Source organism: Nerophis lumbriciformis, linkage group LG23, assembly GCF_033978685.3.
Source record: "Nerophis lumbriciformis linkage group LG23, RoL_Nlum_v2.1, whole genome shotgun sequence".
In the NCBI taxonomy this organism is placed as follows: Eukaryota; Metazoa; Chordata; class Actinopteri; order Syngnathiformes; family Syngnathidae; genus Nerophis; species Nerophis lumbriciformis.
This window is the reverse complement of record NC_084570.2, coordinates 1,931,848-1,946,709: the sequence shown is the minus strand read 5'-3', so window position 1 is coordinate 1,946,709 and position 14,862 is coordinate 1,931,848. Positions and strand designations below refer to the sequence as shown.

General features: G+C 39.2%; 1 protein-coding gene across 1 annotated transcript; it reads right to left on the bottom strand.

Moving 5' to 3' along the window:
* Nucleotides 1–802: 802 nt before the first annotated feature.
* On the bottom strand, nt 803–13,957 carry LOC133622613 (PI-PLC X domain-containing protein 1-like). Its single transcript, XM_061985443.2, has 7 exons — nt 13,786–13,957; nt 13,568–13,704; nt 9,949–10,074; nt 4,291–4,446; nt 1,609–1,721; nt 1,482–1,552; nt 803–1,393 (listed from the first exon to the last, which is right to left on the bottom strand). Exons 1-7 carry the CDS (start codon nt 13,877–13,879, stop codon nt 1,119–1,121), a joined length of 972 nt encoding a protein of 323 aa, XP_061841427.1. The 5' UTR covers nt 13,880–13,957; the 3' UTR covers nt 803–1,118.
* Between the last annotated feature and the right edge of the window lie 905 nt (nt 13,958–14,862).

Below are 14,862 nucleotides of genomic sequence, written 5' to 3'. Positions count from 1 at the left end.
AGCCGTCTACCAGCAAGTTTTAGAGCACTTCATGCTTCCTGCTGCTGACCTGCTCTATGGAGATGGAGATTTCAAGTTCCAACAGGACTTGGCGCCTGCACACAGCGCAAAATCTACCCGTGCCTGGTTTACGGACCATGGTATTTCTGTTCTAAATTGGCCCGCCAACTCCCCTGACCTTAGCCCCATAGAAAATCTGTGGGGTATTGTGAAAAGGAAGATGCAGAATGCCAGACCCAAAAACGCAGAAGAGTTGAAGGCCACTATCAGAGCAACCTGGGCTCTCATAACACCTGAGCAGTGCCAGAAACTCATCGACTCCATGCCACGCCGCATTAACGCAGTAATTGAGGCAAAAGGAGCTCCAACCAAGTATTGAGTATTGTACATGCTCATATTTTTCATTTTCATACTTTTCAGTTGGCCAACATTTCTAAAAATCCCTTTTTTGTATTAGCCTTAAGTAATATTCTAATTTTGTGACACACGGAATTTTGATTTTCATTTGTTGCCACTTCAAATCATCAAAATTAAATGAAATAAACATTTGAATGCATCAGTCTGTGTGCAATGAATAAATATAATGTACAAGTTACACCTTTTGAATGCAATTACTGAAATAAATCAAGTTTTTCAAAATATTCTAATTTACTGGCTTTTACCTGTATATATATATATATTTAATATATATACTGTATATATATATATATATATATATATATATATATATTTAAATATAAACACACACAGACATTATATATACTGTAAATATATATATATATACCGTATATATATATATATATTTTTTTTCATTTATTTGGGACCTCTCTTGGGCCAGATTGTGGACGCTGGCAGGCTGTAGTTTGGTTACTCCTGTCCTGGACTAAACTTCAGCAGGACGTTGCAAAAAAATACATTACAAACAATATCCTCCTGAGATATGTCCCTTGTAGTAGACATTAGTTTTTGGTCTATATTTTTTGTTAGAGTAACACATTTTGGGGAAAAAAATATCCCTGGTATGCAAAACACAACAGTATATACATTATCAAAAAAGACATAAGTGGAAAAAAAGATAGTTGAAGATATATCAGTGGGACTTTTTGTTTTTGTCGCCATCAGCATGCGGATTGACAAGCCAGTCTTTTATTGGCTCGGTCCACTCCGCCTTTATAGTTCAGGCCAATCACACAATCGCAGAAGTGACTTACATCCACAAAGTCGCAGCAGATGATGTTCACACGGTCCACCTCAGGTCCCGGCCGTTGGTCCCTTACCCAGCTGAGCAGCACCGCCAGGGCCTTGGTCGTCATCTTTCTCATGCTCTGCAAAGGGTGGAAGAAGATGTACGGAGCGTGTTCGGTGAGGTTCAGGCCACTGATGTAAAAACCAGCTGGAGAGCAAACCGTAAGTGGTGTTATTATGGTCAAGGGTTATGTAATATGAACGGTTTGTTTTGTCGATGTAAAGATTCAAACTACCTGGTCTTCCTTTGCGCTTCTGAGCTTCCAAGTAGGCGACCACCTTCTCGGGGTTAGGGCTGTCAGCATACCTGAGAAAACACTGGGTGAGGATGTACCTCCTTGTATGTTTTGTAGGATGTTATACCAGTAAGGTATTCCAGTCCACAGTTCAGGGTGATCCTGCACCATCTCCTGGTTGTCATAGGAAACAATGACCTGCTGACCTCTTGACCAACAGGATCGCAAAGTGGGATTGTCCTGCATAAAAAGGCCATAAAAAGGATTTCATAATTATAAAATATAATTCAGCGGTTCCACCAAATCTGTCAGGAATTAAAATGTATAAAAGCACAATAAATGTAACTAACATATTTTACACTGATTAATACATTTAAAATATTACTTTAAACCATCTTGAACACTGGAACAATTGCATTTGTTGCCTGTCCCTGAGTCCTAAAATTAGACTTTACCTTGAATATAATAACATATAAAAATGGAGAAGATAACTGCCTTTATTAATTATACATTGGAGAAATTTACTTCATACTGGGAAAACTGGGTCAACTATGTCACGCCCCATAAGCCTGACTTGAATTTTTCGAATTAGTGATTGTACTGCTTAAATAAAAAAAAAAAAGGATTACTCCCTATATGTGTAAATGTATATATATGTGTATGTATATATATATACCGTATACATGTATGTGTGTGTATATATATATGTTTCTGTTTGTATTTTTTATTTTATTTCTGATTATTATTATTATTAATGTATTACAGGATATTACATTAATAATACATTTAATAATAATAATAATCAGAAATAAAATAAAAAAATATAAACAGATACAAATATATATACACATATTATTAATGTATTATCCTGTAATACATTAATAATAATAATAATCAGAAATAAAATAAAAAAATATAAACAGATACATATATATATATATATATACACACACACACATTCATATATATATATATATATATATATATATATATATATATATATATATATATATATATATATATATATATATATATATATATATACATATATATATATATATATATATATATATATATATATATATATATATATATATATATATATACATTTACAGGACCAAAAAAAAGAAAGAAAAAAATACAATTATTAATGTATTATTATTTCTTTTTGTTTATTTAATTGATGTATTTGTAGATATGACTATGTTTTTTTGCTGTTTCTTTCTCTTTTTTGGGGGGGGGGGGGGGTTTGGGTGGTATGGTTGGGATATAAACACAACATATTTTGACATTTAGGGAAGACAACAGATATATGATGTATGTGAATATGATGTAATGTATAGGAATGTCTGATGCTGGATGTCAATAAAAATAAAAAAAGAAAAAAAGAAAAAGAAAAGAAACATTTAAGATTGGAAATGGTTCAATGTAAAAATAAATAAATACATTTTTTAAAATTAAAATAAAAATACAATAAAATTAAATTAAAAAAAAGACTTTACCTTGAAATATAATTTAAAATATTTAGAAGTGTTGCATTTTTTATTGATTTATGTGTTACTCCTTATCCCAATTATTTATGAAGTTTATTTTCTTCAGGATCGCAAAGTGGGATTGTCCTGCATAAAAAGGATTTTATAATAATAAAATATAAATCAGCGGTCTCACCAAATCTGTCAGGAATTAAAATGTATAAAAGCACAATAAATGTAACTAACATATTTTACACTGATATAATTGGATTAAATACATTTATAATATTACTTTAAACCATCTTGAACACTGGAACAATTGCATTTGTCGCCTGTCCCTGAGTCTTAAAATTATACTTACCTTAAAATACAATTTTAATTCTTTAGAAGTGTTGTATTTTTTTAGTGAAGGGAAGACATTTAGATGCCTGTTTAGTGTCTTCACCCTTGGAATGTGAAACTAAACCCCCAAATCTTCCTTACCAGTGTTGCAAGGAGGAAGGGGGGGGGGGGCTTTCTTTGTGTGCAAGAAGTTAGCTCTTCCGTTTGAATGTCAGATCAACTCGAGTAGCCGATATGAATGTATTGGTTAAGTTGATCTCCTAAAGCTTTAGTAAAACTTGAAAATGTTCCAATTCTGTCTTGATGGTCCTTCTTACTCAGCATATATGTCATCGAAAGAACTTGGGATTGACCAGTAACTTAGATTCCCTGGGAGGAAGAGCTGGTCGACGCAACACTCCTTATCCCAATTATTTATGAAGTTTATTTTCTTTAAATACAGAATTTTGGGGCGGGGTGTTAAAATTCACATTTTAGTCACGTTCCTGCGTTTTCATTCCATTCTGTTACCCCACCACATAACCACCCTCTGAATATTGTTGAATATTCCACAAGTCACATGGTCCACAGGAAGTTGGCCGTATGCAAATTCACTCATTTATTTTAAAAGCTCAGCACAGCCCTGTTACCGAAATATTGTTATCATGTTATTTTTTTTTTTTTTCAAATATACATATTTATGCTGAATCACTGTAATGTAGCAATATTTCATGTAATCCCATAGTAAAAACTCACTCCTGTTACGTTCAGTCCAGTTACCCAAAAAAGTCATCTTCCACATAAGAACCTTGTACAAAAATGAAATTGCATTGACTGAGCTGGCCCAGTACACAGTTTAAGTAGTTAAAAATGTGTATTATCAAATGTAAAAAAAAAAAAAAACTTAAAGAGTTACAACAAGCAAATGGCACTGATTGGGTGGAATGGCCCATATATATATATATATATATATATATATATATACAGTACAGAAGTCAGTCAAGTTACCAAATTACCTGTGAGGAGCAGAGCTTGGGTCCAAACAGCGAGATTAAATACTCTACAAGCTTTGTGTGGTCACTGAGGGTCAAAAAATTAAAATGGGAGCAGCAAACGATAACAACTTCTCTGGGATGAGCATCCAACCAGGTGGCCAGTTCGTCCAGGGCCTCCTGCTGACACATAGCACACATTACAGCGGGATTAGGGTTAGGGTACCCTAACCCTAACCCTAACCCTTCACTATCATTCTTATTCTGAGAACCAGCATCCTCTGTAGTGGACATTTTTTTTTAGCTATTTGTCTATACAAAATTTGTAAAAAAAAAAAAATGCCCGTTATGCAAAACACACTTCCACTGCAGTGGAAGCTGGCCTTTGGGTGGTTAAAATGTCGACGCAAGTATCTGCCACTTTGTTTACAAAACCAGTGAAGTTGGCACGTTGTGTAAATGGTAAATAAAAACAAAACACGATGATTTGCAAATACTTTTCAACCTATATTCAATTGAATAAACTGCAACGGCAAGATATTTAACGTTCGAACTGGAAAACTTTGGTATTTTTTGCAAATATTAGCTCATTTGGAATTTGATGCCTCAACATGTTTCAAAAAAGCTGGCACCAGTGGCAAAAAAGACTGAGAAAGTTGAGGAATGCTCGTCAAACACTTACCGTATTTTCCGCACCATAAGCCGCCCCGTGTTATAAGCCGCGCCTTCAATGAACGGCATATTTCAAAACTTTGTCCACCTATAAGCCGCCCCGTGTTATAAGCCGCATCTAACTGCGCTACAGGGAATGTCAAAAAAACAGTCAGATAGGTCAGTTAAACTTTAATAATATATTAAAAACCAGCGTTCTAACAACTCTGTTCACTCCCAAAATGTACGGTAATGTGCAATCACAAACATAGTAAAATTCAAAATAGTGCAGAGCAATAGCAATAACTTAATGTTGCTCGAACGTTAATGTCACAACACACAAAATAAACATAACACTCACTTTCTGAAGTTATTCTTCATTCATAAATCCCTCGAATTCTTCTCCTACGGTGTCCGAATTAAAAAGTTGGGCGAATACGGGATCCAAAATGGCCGGCTCCGTCTCGTCGAAGTCATCAGAGTCAGTGTCACTGTTGTTTTTCCAGCAGTTCCGTGAATCCTGCCTTCCGGAAAGCTCGGACCACAGTTGAGACCGAAATATCCGCCCAGGCATTTACGATCCACTGGCAGATGTTGGCGTATGTCGTCCGGCGCTGTCTCCCTGTCTTAGTGAATGTGTGTTCGCCTTCGGTCATCCATTGTTCCCACGCCGTTCGCAGTCATGCTTTAAATGCCCTGTTGACACCAATATCGAGCGGTTGGAGTTCTTTGGTTAATCCACCCGGAATGACGGCGAGTGTTGTATTTGTGTGCTTCACTTGTTTTTTGACACCATCTGTGATGTGGGCGCGCATGGAGTCGTATATCAACATGGACGGAGCTGCGTGAAAAAAGCCACCCGGCCTCTTCGCGTAAACTTCCCTTAACCACTCGCTCATCTTTTCTTCATCCATCCATCCCTTCGAGTTAGCTTTTATGATGACGCCGGCTGGAAAGTTCTCTTTTGGCAAGGTCTTCCTTTTGAATATCACCATGGGTGGAAGTTTCTGGCCATTAGCATGGCAAGCTAGAACCACAGTGTGTCGCTTAGTAGGAGCCATTTTGTGGTCTTTACAGATGTAAACACACAAAGGAAATGAAACGTAATACCCGCGCGCTTCTTCTTCTATGGGGGCGGGTGCTTACCTTGGCGGTTGCTTACCGTAGAAGAAGAAGCACTTCCTCTTCTACGGGGAAAAAAGATGGCGGCTGTTTACCGTAGTTGCGAGACCTAAACTTTATGAAAATGAATCTTAATATTAATCCATATATAAAGCGCACCGGGTTATAAGCCGCACTGTCAGCTTTTGAGTAAATTTGTGGTTTTTAGGTGCGGCTAATAGTGCGGAAAATACGGTATATGGAAAATCCCACAGGTGAACAGGCTAATTGGGAACAGGTGGGTGCCATGATTGGGTATAAAAGCAGCTTCCATGAAACGCTCAGTCATTCACAAACAAGGATGGGGCGAGGGTCACCACTTTGTAAACAAATGCGTCAGCAAGTTGTCGAACAGTTTAAGAACAACATTTCATTTAGGGATTTCACCATCTACGGTCCGTAATATCATCAAAGGGTTCAGAGAATCTGGAGAAATCACTGCACGTAAGCAGCAAGGCTGAAAACCAACTAGCCATTGAATGGCCATGACCTAAGATCCCTCAGGCGGTACTGCATCAAAAACCGACATCAGCGTGTAAAGGATATCACCACATGGGCTCAGGAACACTTCAGAAACCACTGTCAGTAACTACAGTTTGTCGCTACATCTGTAAGTGCAAGTTAAAACTCTACTATGCAAAGCGAAAGTCGTATATCAACAACACCCAGAAACGCTGCCGGCTTCCCTGGGCCCGAGCTCTTTTAAGATGGACTGATGCAAAGTGGAATAGTGTTCTGTGGTCTGACGAGTCCACATTTTGGAACAAAGAGGAAAAGTACCATGTTGTTTTAGGCACAAAGTTGAAAAGCCAGCATGTGTGATGGTATGGGGGTGTATTAGTGCCCAAGGTATGGGTAACTTACACATCTGTGAAGGCACCATTAATGCTGAAATGTACATACAGGTTTTGGAGCAACATATGTTGCCATCTAAGCAACGTTACCATGGACGCCCCTGCTTATTTCAGCAAGACAATGCCAAGCAACATGATACAACAGGGTAGCTTCATAGTAAAAGAGTGTGGGTACTAGACTGGCCTGAATGTAGCCTGAATGTGGCGCATTACGAAGCCTAAAATACCACAATGGAGACCCTGGACTGTTGAACAACTTAAACTGTACATCAAGCAAGAATGGGAAAGAATTCCACCTGAAAAGCTTCAAAAATGTGTCTCCTCAGTTCCCAAACATTTACTGAGTGTTGTTAAAAGGAAAGGCCATGTAACACAGTGGTAAAAATGCCCCTGTGACAACTTTTTCGCAATGTGTTGCTGCCATTAAATTCTAAGTTATCCTCTTAAGGCCAAAGCTGTTTGTTTACATGCTTTTTTTTAAATGTATCTTTGCTATTTGGGCTTATTGGACCCTAATTAGAATAAAAACTAAAAATCATCTTTTGATATGATGTACTTAATCCATAAGTACACAAACGTGTACTTCATGTGTAGTGACATGCTAATTTTTATTATTACACTTTTTTTATTTCCAAATTCCATTGTATGTTATACTCTTCTGACACCACCAGATGGCAGTATAAGTGTCCACATAAGCGGCCATAAGACCCCAATTCAGTAGTGTACACAATTTTGGAAATAAGAACTAAAAGGTGCTCAGCTCGCTCGCAGTCCTGGCTTGAGGTGAAGGCTAATTCGCTATTAGCGTAACGTTAGCTCATTTTGCGATGTGGGTGTGTGCGCGTGTGTGTGGGTGTGTTACGGACAGCAAAGCCCTGTCTGTCTGTTATTTCACTTTACCTTTTTCTGTGTTGATTGAGCTGTGTTGAAGCAGCAAAAAAGGACATTATGTTAAATGAAGAGTTTCTGTGTCTGATAGTTGCATCATAAAGCCTACATGAACTCCATGGTGTTCAGGGATGAATAGTCTCTCCTATTGCTATTGTACCATGTTTTCAGCTATAGTTACATTAATCATTAGCAGAGGTGGGTAGTAACGCGCTACATTTACTCCGTTACATCTACTTGAGTAACTTTTGGGATAAATTGTACTTCTAAGAGTAGTTTTAATGCAACATACTTTTACTTTTACTTGAGTATATTTATAGAGAAGAAACGCTACTTTTACTCCGCTACTTTTATCTACATTCAGCTCGCTACTCCCTACTATTTTTTATCGATCTGTTAATGCACGCTTTGTTTGTTTTGGTCTGTCAGACAGACCTTCATAGTGCCTGCGTTTCAACAAATACAGTCACTGGTGACTTTCACTCCGTTCCACCAATCAGATGCAGTCACTGGTGACGTTGGACCAATCAAACAGAGCCAGGCGGTCACATGACCTGACTTAAACAAGTTGAAAAACTTATTGGGGTGTTACCATTTAGTGGTCAATTGTACGGAATATATACTGTACTGTGCAATCTACTAATAAAAGTTTCAATCAATCAATCAAAAGTGTGAAGGAAAAAATACCCTTTTATTTCAACCGTACATCCCGTCAAAAGCCTAAAGACTGACTGCACAGTTCCTGTCTTCACAATAAAAGTGCCGCTCCATCGCGCCTGCGCTTTCAAAACAAGAGTCTCCGAAAGCCAGCGCAAACAAGCTAGCAAGCTACGGAGTTTGCCGCCAATGTATTTCTTGTAAAGTGTATAAAAACGAATATGGAAGCTGGACAAATAAGATGCCAAAAATCAACCACTTTCATGTGGTATTAGACAGAAAGGAGGAACTTTTTTCTCCTCCATTTGAAAACGTGGACACTATCAGCACTACTGTCTGATTCCAATCAATGTAAGTCATCAGAATCAGGTAATACACCAACTTATATTCTTGTCTTCATGAAAGAAAGGAATCTATATGTGTTAAACATGCATGTATATTCATTAAAACACTATTAACATGTAAACAAAAACGGCAAAATAAATAAATATAAATTATATACTGTATATATATATATATATATAAATGTGTGTGTGTATATATATATATATATATATATATATGTATATATATATATATATATATATGATATGTGTGTGTATGTTACTCATCAGTTACTCAGTACTTGAGTAGTTTTTTCACAACATACTTTTTACTTTTACTCAAGTAAATATTTGGGTGACTACTCCTTACTTTTACTTGAGTAATAAATCTCTAAAGTAACAGTACTCTTACTTGAGTACAATTTCTGGCTACTCTACTCACCTCTGATCATTAGTAATGGAGCAGCCGAGTTTTGAATGGCAGGGTCCCTGCTATCACATGTTGATAAAAATATAACATTTACATAATAAATCAACTACAAGCTTCCCAAATGCTGTAATAAATTAAGCATGATGAGTTGACTTGAAACTGTTTAATGTTGCACTTTTTATATGTAGAAGAACATTTTTGTCATATTATTTAATCTGAGCAACAACTTGAGGCAGTTTAATGTTGATTAACGTGGGCAGAATTATTATAGTGTTCCCAATGTTAAAAGGATAAAGCCATTGTTTACAAATTTGGTAAATAAATAACCAAAAAATGTATATTTTGTTGTTTTTTACTGTACCGAAAATGAACCGAACCGTGACCTCTAAACCGAGGTACGTACCCAACCTAAATTTTTGTGTACCGTTACACCCCTACAACGTGCCAACTTCACTGGTTTTGTAATGGTAAAGCATAATGTTTGACGTTGTGGTGTCACCTGAGGTTTCTTCTTTAAATTTATTTATTAGCTTAGCATATCTTAAATGCATATATTAAATACAATCAAAGTGTGGACTGTATGATAGTAGCCCCCACATCCTTTAATGGTTCTAAATGCGCCCCTGCTTTAGATCAGAAGTGAAATGAGGTACACACACATGTGATACACATGGCACAATGCCCTGGTCAAACATGTGGCGTGTGTGTGTGTGTGTACCTTGACAGTAATCCGTGTGTAGATGCCATGGGCAAAGAATAAGTTGCAGCAGTCTTTTGGCTTCCTGGCGATCCGCAGGTCCAAGAAGCGAATGCCGAGGTCACACTGGCGACTGAGCACAGCTTGCTGAGTGCACAGAGGAGGAGGAGGAAGTCGGCCATCAACGTACAACTGCACTTTTCTCATTTAAGTGTGATTTTGAAAAATCGACATTTGACTTTTTCAGAAGCCCAGGAACTACTGAAGGGTTTCATCGGACCACAGAACTTTCCTCCAGAAGGTCTTATCTTTGTCCATGTGATGTCAGATGAAACAAATATTATGCTGTTTGGCCACAATACCCAGCAACATGTTTGGAGGAGAAAAGGTCAGGCCTTTAATCCCAGGAACACCATGCATACCGTAACTCTAAAACCACTTGTTTCGGTTTTTTTCTTTAGCAAGCATTCCAATGATACCAAGTTACCAACCTTTTTAAAATGGGGTAAATGTTAAGAAGGTTATGAAATTTTTTAGCAAAAAGCTAAAATCTTGAGCCTATTAACTTAGTATTGGAAAAGTTTACCATAAATTAGTTCATCTTCACCGGTTTTAAACGCCCATAACGTTCTTGATAATCATCACACTAAAATGATGCTTACAATGGAATCTCCTTTACAAGACCTTTCTGGTTTCATGTAAAAAAATATATATATATTTTACACACATACCTTACCTACTGCATACATACAGTTGCACACTATATTATTAAGTTAAGTTAAAGTTAAAGTACCACTGATAGTCACACAGACCTGAGTCCGCTTTCCCACAATATAAAGAACGTCTACAGTAAAGCAGTCCGTCTGCCGTAAACAGCAATGTTGTGACACTCTTAAACAGGACAATACTGCCATCTAGTGCATTTGATGAAAGCACTTTTGTGCGTGCCACACAGCAATGCATCATCAGAGAGGATGTTCAGCATGGTTAGAAAGATAGTGACAGAGAATAGAACAAGGATGGACAATTCAACCCTTAACTCAACAATGAGTAGATGAGTGTTATGTCTGTGTATATGTGTAAATAAATGAACACTGAAATGCAAGTATTTCTTGTATATATATATATATATATATATATATATATATATATATATATCCATCCATCCATCCATCCATTTTCTACCGCTTATTCCCTTCGGGGTCGCGGGGATGTATATATATATATATATATATATATATATATATATACATACATACATACATACATACATACATACATACAGGTAAAAGCCAGTAAATTAGAATATTTTGAAAAACTTGATTTATTTCAGTAATTGCATTCAAAAGGTGTAACTTGTACATTATATTTATTCATTGCACACAGACTGATGCATTCAAATGTTTATTTCATTTAATTTTGATGATTTGAAGTGGCAACAAATGAAAATCCAAAATTCCGTGTGTCACAAAATTAGAATATTACTTAAGGCTAATACAAAAAAGGGATTTTTAGAAATGTTGGCCAACTGAAAAGTATGAAAATGAAAAATATGAGCATGTACAATACTCAATACTTGGTTGGAGCTCCTTTTGCCTCAATTACTGCGTTAATGCGGCGTGGCATGGAGTCGATGAGTTTCTGGCACTGCTCAGGTGTTATGAGAGCCCAGGTTGCTCTGATAGTGGCCTTCAACTCTTCTGCGTTTTTGGGTCTGGCATTCTGCATCTTCCTTTTCACAATACCCCACAGATTTTCTATGGGGCTAAGGTCAGGGGAGTTGGCGGGCCAATTTAGAACAGAAATACCATGGTCCGTAAACCAGGCACGGGTAGATTTTGCGCTGTGTGCAGGCGCCAAGTCCTGTTGGAACTTGAAATCTCCATCTCCATAGAGCAGGTCAGCAGCAGGAAGCATGAAGTGCTCTAAAACTTGCTGGTGGACGGCTGCGTTGACCCTGGATCTCAGGAAACAGAGTGGACCGACACCAGCAGATGACATGGCACCCCAAACCATCACTGATGGTGGAAACTTTACACTAGACTTCAGGCAACGTGGATCCTGTGCCTCTCCTGTCTTCCTCCAGACTCTGGGACCTCGATTTCCAAAGGAAATGCAAAATTTGCATGGTTGGGTGATCGATACAGCGTCCGCATTACTGAAGACGCCGCACCGATCCGCCTGTCGATCTCACGATCCACTCTTCCCTCACTCGTGAACAAGACTCCGTGGTACTTGAACTCCTCCACTTGGGGCAAGATCTCCTCCCCAACCCGGAGATGGCACTCCACCCTTTTCCGGGCGAGAACCATGGACTCGGACTTGGAGGTGCTGATTCTCATCCCAGTCGCTTCACACTCGGCTGCGAACCGATCCAGCGAGAGCTGAAGATCCTGGCCAGATGAAGCCATCAGGACCACATCATCTGCAAAAAGCAGAGACCTAATCCTGCAGCCACCAAACCAGATCCCCTCAACGCCTTGACTGCGCCTAGGAATTCTGTCCATAAAAGTTATGAACAGAATCGGTGACAAAGGGCAGCCTTGGCGGAGTCCAACCCTCACTGGAAACGTGTCCGACTTACTGCCGGCAATGCGGACCCAGCTCTGGCACTGAGCATACAGGTAGCGGACTGCCACAATCAGACAGTCCGATACCCCATACTCCCTGAGCACTCCCCACAGGACTTCCCGAGGGACACGGTCGAATGCCTTCTCCAAGTCCACAAAACACATGTAGACTGGTTGGGCAAACTCCCATGCACCCTCAAGGACCCTGCCGAGAGTATAGAGCTGGTCCACAGTTCCACGACCAGGACGAAAACCACACTGTTCCTCCTGAATCCGAGGTTCGACTATCCGGCGTAGCCTCCTCTCCAGTACACCCGAATAGACCTTGCCGGGAAGGCTGAGGAGTGTGATCCCATGATAGTTAGAACACACCCTCCGGTTCCCCTTCTTAAAGAGAGGAACCACCACCCCGGTCTGCCAATCCAGAGGTACCGCCCCCGATGTCCACGCGATGCTGCAGAGTCTTGTCAACCAAGACAGCCCCACAGCATCCAGAGCCTTAAGGAACTCCGGGCGGATCTCATCCACCCCCGGGGCCTTGCCACCGAGGAGCTTTTTAACTACCTCAGCAACCTCAGCCCCAGAAATAGGAGAGCCCACCACAGACTCCCCAGGCACTGCTTCCTCATAGGAAGACGTGTTAGGTTAAAAATGACGTAGGTTAAAAATGTGAAAATGGTGATAGTTTGAAAAATGGCCAATTCATTTTGAATGGGAAAAATGTCCCGGAAAACCAGGAATTCTGGGAAATCAATGAATTTTTGGAATTTGTCAAGGGAAAGCCCGCGATTCCCGAATAGGCTGAACAGTTTGAAGTTGGAACGGGTGGAATTGGGTGAAAAATGTGGAAATGTAGAGTGCGCCAAAATCTGAAGAAGAAAAATAAGTTGAAGTTGAATAATAAATAGATTAATTTTGGTGTAGAAAACCACATGTGTGAATGCTTTGGAGAATCCACACAAATATGTAGAGAAAAGAGCAAGTGATTTACTTTCAGCGTTTGAAGCTACATCTCGGTGCCCGCACCAAGATGGCCGCTGGCAGCGCGATGACGTAATGAGTCTCCCTACCTGCGTGGTGGCCCAGCGGAACACACAGCGCCGAGTCCAACACGGAGCGAGTTTGTCCAGCCCTCTAAGGACCCACGACTCGGATTGTAAGACAGGAGAGCACACGTCCAGACAGAAAGACATGCTGTCGTGACTCCCTGAAAGAGTCGTATGAACACAAATTGGCAAAATTTGGCAGGAAAACACAACTTCCGGTCGACATGCTAATGTTACAGTACCGGGAAGAGCCAAGTTCCACAGCGACACGTCGAGGTACTCCTCAGGCAAACGGGACATCCAGTCAGAGTTTCCCTCGTCTAGTCTGTCCTCCATTGTAGATTTGACATTATAGTCAGTCCGACATCGCAGATATTTACAAAATGTGAAGTAAAAACTATGCGAACATTCTTCTTCTACCGCACTTTGCACAGTATGGACGATCCTACGCGTAATAACGCCCCCTGCTGGATGGAAACGATATCGTCTGAATGCTATATACTGTATTTTATTACCTGTGCAGTACTTTGTACTGTAAAAGTCACACACACAATATCATTTTTTTATTCACCTCGTAAAAAAAAAGTCAGTGTTAAAATTGAACAGAATCATTTTAATATATGTCAGCCCATTATATACTTGGACCCCGACTTAAACAAGTTGAAAAACTAATTGGCGTGTTACTATTTAGTGGTCAATTGTACGGAATATGTACTGTACTGTGCAATCTACTAATAAAAGTCTCAATCAATCAAGCCCCACCAGTATAGCTTGGTTGGTAGAGTGGCCGTGCCAGCAACTTGAGGGTTCCAGGTTCGATCCCCGCTTCCACCATCCTAGTCACTGCCGTTGTGTCCTTGGGCAAGACACTTTACCCACCTGCTCCCAGTGCCACCCACACTGGTTTAAATGTAACTTAGATATTGAGTTTCACTATTAAAAGTGCTTTGAGTCACTAGAGAAAAGCGCTATATAAATACAATTAACTTCGCTTCACTAATAATGGCAGCAAAATATTTCAAAAAAGTTGGCATAAGGGCATTTTTACCACTGTGTTACATGGCCTTTCCTTTTAACAACACTCAGTAAACGTTTGGGAACTGAGGAGACACATTTTTTAAGCTTCTCAGGTGGAATTCTTTCCCATTCTTGCTTGATGTACAGCTTAAGTTGTTCAACAGTCCGGGGGTCTCTGTTGTGGTATTTTAGGCTTCATAATGCGCCACACATTTTCAATGGGAGACAGGTCTGGACTACAGGCAGGCCAGTCTAGTACCTGCACTCTTTTACTATGAAGCCACGTTGATGTAACACGTGGC